Here is a 6,852-nt window from a genome sequence, read left to right as displayed (position 1 = left end):
ATATATATATATATATATATATATACATACACATATATCTATCTGTATGTATTTATGTATGCCCATTTGAAATGATTGCCATGACAGAGAAAGAAGCTCAGAGCTCAGCTTCTACACACAAGAGAAAGAAGAGAGTGAGTATTAATGAAGATCAAGATGTAGAGGTGGTGGTGGTGGTGGTGTGGTGGTGGCGGTGGAGAGGGAGAGTCCTTTAAGAGAGCTGAGGTTGGTTGGGACATGAAGTATTTCAGGGACGAGTATTTGGTGGGAGTGTCGCTGATTTTCCAACTGAAGAATGACGATGTAGTGGCCCATATGATGAATATTGTCTCAAGCTACGAGAAGGCACCACGCTGGAAGAACTGCAAAAGAAAAAAGAGAAAACAACATAACTTTAGAATAGAATAGACTGTAGAGTTTGAGATGGAATGGTCAGTAGATAGAGAGTCATATTATATCTTATGTAGGCCTGGTTTCAAATCCCAGTTGGAACAACTTCAAGAACATTCCTAATGCCATTGAGAACTTACCATTTCCTACATGCTATGCCATGAGTCTTAGGCTTTACACATATGTAAGAATTGATAGTCCATCCAAAGCCTCATTTGACAAAGATGAAATCCAGCTGAAATTGATTTTGTCTTTTAGTAATGCTGGAGTCATTAAAATAAAATAAAAACTACGGAGGAACAATTAGTCTTGTGGTTAGAATAAATTTTACTTAGGTAATCAAATATGTTGCTAATTGCCAGAGAGCTCAATAATAAAGCTATGTAGGTACTCTCTCCGCTACTCTTTTATGTGATATAGTCTTTTCCAGAAGCAAGTACTGTGTCGCAGGATGTCATCTGAAGCCTCAGCTATTTAACAGAACATAAAACAGAAATGCTTCAAATTTATCTATATAAATATAATACTATTCAGGAATAACATTCTTAGACATGTTTAAAACCTCAAAGTATCTTCAATTCTATGATTTTATCATTTTACTAATTTCTAACATTTAAACATATTCCTCTTCTCATCCCTAATTAACTGTACAAATTCACACTTTTACTGAATAAACCCCTTGTCTTATATCCTATGTAGGAGGAAAAAAGTACTTTACATAATCAGAAACAAGAACCACATCTCTCACATATCTTCAGAATTATACATCAAATTTCATCTGAAACTGAAAACCATGAATTTCCCTCCATGTAAAGCCACCTTCTTTTCACATTCAAATCTACCATTTCATCTTTGCTAAAGACTATAGCATTTATCATAGTAATGGTGTATTATGTATATATATTCATATAGAACATGTAATGTTCCCTCTAAGTTGAGCACTTATGCATGCAGTATTTTGTAGCCATCATACACAAAATAATGAATGTGCACTCATTAAACTAATACATGCACAAAAAGTTAATTGTCAAAATTAATTTGTAATTAATAACTATATATTCATTACACGGTCAATGCACTCAAATTTTTGTCACAAGGGAAAAAAATTTGGTCCACACTGACCACTGGGAACACTGAAGTATCAGCATGTTTTGACTAAGGTTTAGCATTCTAGCATTTGAAATCAGTAAACGACTAATTTATTTATAATACTAATGGTGTAAAATCTACGGATGTCATCAACTTTATCGTCATTTAACATCCACTTTTCTGTGATTGTACGAGTCAAAAAGAATTTGCAAAGACAAGATTTCAACAGCTGGATGCTCTTCATGTTGGCCACCTCCACCTGTTTCCAAGCAAGGTGATATTTTCCCCATATCCAGAAATGTTTTCTACAGAAGATGGGAAACAAACAACCTTGCTTGTATGATGGTGATGCTCATCTACAACTATTACAACTATTGCATGAAGTCTAGACAAGGGCACATACAAAAATACACACACACACACACACATATAAATAAATACATATGTATTTTTATCTTTTATCTTTGGACTGTGGCCATGCTGGGACATAACCTTGAAGAGTTTAGTCAAACAAGTCAACTCCAGTACTTATTTTTAAGCCTGATACCTATTTTATTAACTCTTTTGCTGAACTACTAAGTTACAGGGACATAAATAAACCAATTACTAAGTAGTGAAGGGTAGGGAGGACAAACACACACATACACACACACCTCCAGGCTTCTTTCAGTTTCAAGCAATTAAATCTACTAACAAAGATTTGATCGATGCTATAGTAAAAGACACTTGTGCCCAAGAAGCTGCACAGTGGAACTGAACCCTACACCACATGGTTGGGAAGCAAGCTTCTCAACCACACAACCACACCAAAACTGATAAAGATCATTTAAATACGAATATTATTTCATATAAGTGGTGGTGGTGGAGGAGGAATCTCTGCAACCAAAGACATGTCAACAAGACTGAGTATACAATGACCTTGTCTTTGTGGTGGTTGGATTGAACCAGTTTAAATACTACAAAATTAACCACCACAGAATGACAAAAATGTCATTTCGAGTCTCTGTAAGTATCAGCTTTCCTCATAACTCTAAGTACGACCAAGATCTAAAAGCTTTGCCATTTATATACAAATTATATATCAAAGTACAGATGTCAGAATGAGAAGTCATCATCTTGTTCAGCAGACACACAGACAGACAATAACAAGATGACAGGATATATCCTGAAAATTATTTTCTGCAACATATGAAGAGGTCAGTAGTTTTAAGAGGAAGACCTTTCTTATTATGTTTAAATCAAGGTTTCATATAACAGTGCAAACTAGTCATACTCAAGTTTCATGTCGTATATACACACGCACGTGTGTGTATGTGTATGTGTGTGTAGTCATTATCTAAAACAAAACAATGCACTATAAAGAACCACAATTACCATTTTTTAACCCTGTCACCTTAATATTCTGTAAAATAAACATTAAACAGCCTCCATACTTGGCAACAGTCAAAAGCTGCGGTTCAATTCCATCCAATAGATTGTTGAATGTAGTTTCTTAATAAATATGACCAAAGTTTCTTTCACATTCAACAGCAATGCCTACATTGGAAACACGACAAACTGAATGATTCCTGAGCTGTTGTCACTACTGCCAATGTCCTAGATAGTGATACTAACCTTTTAGCATTTAAATCGGCTATATCAAGCCTCTTACACCTACTCTACAATGCCTTTGTAAAAACAAACAATAGCATTATTGAAATCTTGAAGCTACAAGACAATGCATGATTAATTCAAAACAATGGGAATAAATAACCATTACACTTGGTGGAGTAAACTGACTGCTAAAGGGTTAAGGAGAAGACAGAGCTACAGTTACTTAGAAATGTTTCATTCATAAAGCATCTAACTGCACCAAATTAGTATCATCATCATCATTTAACGTCTGCCTTCTATGCTGAGTCCTAATAGATATGGCAAGGTTGGACAGGATGTTGATAAAAATTACATTATACTTTACAGAAATGGTTCGAACTCAAAAAGCAGGAATTAACTGAAAACAATTTTTTATTTTACATTCAATCAACACAAATGAACAACCTAAACTACAGAGAAAACAAATTTCAAATATAACATTATATATATATATATATATATATATATACACACACACACATATATATTGGAAGGCTTCATTACAATAATTATTAATCATTCTTATGCAAAATATCAATATTATATTATCATTACATATCATGCTTATATAAGAAACTATCATTGCCATTATTACAATTATTACAATTATTGTTATAATCATTACCATGATTTATTACTATTATTATTATTATTATTATTATTATTATTACAACTATTATCATTATTGTTGTTATTATTGTCATCATCCCATTATTATTAACTTCCCTTAAATAAATAGTTTATGCCCAAGGAGTATGGTTACACATTTAAGCTAGTTAATAGTCATCTTGACATACATGTCATTACTGTAGATTTAGCAATGATATGAACAGTTAAATAGAAGAACCTGATATCAATAAAGCTTGGATAAAAATTTATATATGACAACTTAATCATGTTTATTTTTATACGAAAAACAAAAAGCTGCAGTACACTGATGTACAAAAATAAAAGAAACAAAATAATATTCAAAAATTATCAGTCGTTCCATGCTGATAGAAATTAACCAATGAGAAACAGTGTCAAGAACAATAACAACAATAAAACTAAACAATGTTGGTCTTTATTTATTATTTTCAAATCTCACCAATTTGAAGTGTTTTTTTTTTAAACAAAAAAAAAAAAAAACTAAGATTGTAGAAGAGAAAATAAACATCAAATTGTAGACAACAGTCACTGGTGGTAACATATTCATACAGAATGCACTGGTGGGATTGAAATCAAAATGGAAATGTATAAAATAACAAAAGACAACAAAATAAAACAGAAAAAAAAAACATTAAGGTGGTGCCACAAACTGTAACAAAGCGTAAAATGAATTCAGAACTAGTGATAGAATTGTGAAAAATCACAGAACAAAGCACAGAAACATTATCAAGACAGATATAAAAGAAAGAAAGAAAGAAAGAAAAACACACACACACATACATTGTGTAACAGGAATGAACAGAATTTTTTTTTTCTTTCATTTCACCAAAAAAAGAAATAACTTTTAACACCAACACTGTGACACTAAGGTAAAGAATTATAATTTACAAATTCAGTATTAAACAGCTTCCAACGTCATCACAACGCAACTTACATTGGTGAAACTTGTATGAGTGTCTTGCTGCTATTAATGGTGCATTTGTAAAAATGGTGCACCTTACTCCGTTATTTCCTACAACATCAAGTTAGATTGAAAAAGAAAAGAATCGTCAGACATTAGAAGTAAACAATCCTAAGTAAAGTGAGAAATAAAATATTAATAAATAAACTGCAGAAATGATCTGATCTTTTTTTGATAGAGAGTCGTCAACTACATAGTTTTATGCAGGACCAAGGCACAACAAGGTACCGACACATCATGCAAGCCATAACAGCCATCCTCCTCCCCACCACCACAAAAAACCTATACATTCAACAATGTCTTAAGTAAAACATACTAAATGGAAAGGGTTACAATGAATCCTGGAGAAGCACTTAAGAGATGGTTTATTAATACTGATCAATAATGCTATACAGAACGACACAAACAATAGAGAAAACTAACACACACACAAAGCACCTGTTAAATGCCTTGTGATTAAAGATTAAGTATTCATAAATGATAGGTAAATTGGTGGATTATTTTGAAATACCAAGCAACATGTTTATTAAATGGTTTTATATGTGAATCTGTGCTATTATATAGCAGTGAAACATGGACACTGACAAAGAAAATATCAAACAGGCTAAATGGATGCTACAAATGGCTCTGAATGTGAAATGACAGCAACATACAACAAATGATGGCGACCTGCCAAAAGTTAGCAAGAAGATTAGGCAAAGATGGCTGCAACTATCCAGCCATTGCGTACACTACCCTGAATTAGAAGCATCCAAATTAATCATGTAGAACCCACTTCCCGGTGATGTAAGAAGGGGAAAACATCATCACACTTGCATCAACAACTTGATTGCAGACTCTGGCCTGGAATGTATCCAGGACCTTGAGGCAGTGATGTTGGACCAAGAAATGTGGCGGGTGGACTTTGTTGTTGTGGCCTCAGCTAGAACCCGGCCACAATAATAGTAAAAATTGATATGTAAAAAAAAGTTCAATGCTTAAAACATACCTTGTAAGTCACAAAGCAGTCTTCTTGTATTCAGGAAACCAAAGTTTTTCGAATAAGACTAACAATGCAACTTTCAATTTTAGGACTAACTGACCACCATCTCAGGTTGATATTTAGTCCTACCATCACTTGCTATACTAAAGAGACTGGAGAGACTACTGAAGGTGTAAGTTGGTAATCATGCTGAATAATATTGATTTCAAATTTTATCACAATGCCTGCAATTTCAGGGGAGGGGATTGGTTGATTACATTGACCCCAATGCTCAACTGGTACTTAATTTTATCAACCCCAAGAGGATGGAAGGCAAAGTTGACCTTGGCAGAATTTGAACTCAGAATATGCATACAGATGAAATGCCACTAAGCATTTCAACCAGTGTGCTAATGATTCTACCAGCTTGCCACCTTCATGCTGAAATAATATTACCAGTAACTTTATCATTTGTATATAAGGTTGTTACAACTCATACTTGTCACTATACATTACAGAATAATTACTAGCTGAGCCCCAGCACAACACTTAGCAAGTCGAGCCACACAGCCTGATGAAAGAAACCATAAATCCTGCAGGTAACAACTGCTTTACTGGTCAGCTAATTTACTGAAAACATCAGGGGTTTATAATCCCAGTATAAACAGAACTAAATATGTCTCATAATAATAATAATAATAATCCTTTCTACTATAGGCACAAGGCCGGAAATTTGGGGGAGGTGGGGATTAGTTGATTACATCGACCCCAGTGTTTCCACTGGTATTTGTTTTGTTGACCCCGAAAAGATGAAAGGCAAAGTTGACCTCAGTAGAATTTGAACTCAGAACATAAAGACGGACAAAATGTTGCAAAGCATTTTGCTTGCATGCTTACGATTCTGCCATTTTCCACCTGCTCATAATAATAATGATGGTTTCAAATTTTGCCACAAGGGCAGCAATTTTGAGGGAGGGAGATAGTTGATTGCACTGACCCCAGTACACAACTGGTACTTAATTTATCAACCCCGAAAGGATAAAAGGCAGAGTCGATCTCGGTCGAATTTGAACTCAGAATACGACTAAGCATTTCATCCAGTGTGGTAACGATTCTGCCAGCTCACCACCTTTCTCATAACAATAATAATAATAATAATAATCCTTTCTAC

The 6,852-nt window shown here is 33.9% G+C and overlaps 1 protein-coding gene across 3 annotated transcripts in view; it reads right to left on the bottom strand.

Annotated features, from left to right (window-relative positions):
• Nucleotides 1–10: 10 nt before the first annotated feature.
• LOC106876226 (rho-associated protein kinase 2) overlaps nt 11–6,852 on the bottom strand; it is a 204,609-nt gene continuing 197,767 nt past the window's right edge. For 2 of the 3 annotated variants that reach the window (XM_014924712.2, XM_014924703.2), the window contains exon 35: nt 11–362. In XM_014924712.2, coding sequence (XP_014780198.1) covers nt 248–362 — 115 coding nt within the window. In that variant the 3' untranslated portion in view covers nt 11–247. Of the gene's footprint in view, nt 363–4,693; nt 4,772–6,852 lie in introns of all 3 variants that reach the window. The other variant, XR_001410211.2, reaches the window with a different exon arrangement.

The sequence above is a fragment of the Octopus bimaculoides genome, chromosome 8, assembly GCF_001194135.2.
Source record: "Octopus bimaculoides isolate UCB-OBI-ISO-001 chromosome 8, ASM119413v2, whole genome shotgun sequence".
In the NCBI taxonomy this organism is placed as follows: domain Eukaryota; kingdom Metazoa; phylum Mollusca; class Cephalopoda; order Octopoda; family Octopodidae; genus Octopus; species Octopus bimaculoides.
Note: the sequence above shows the minus strand (reverse complement) of the source record. Positions and strands in the feature narration are given on the sequence as shown.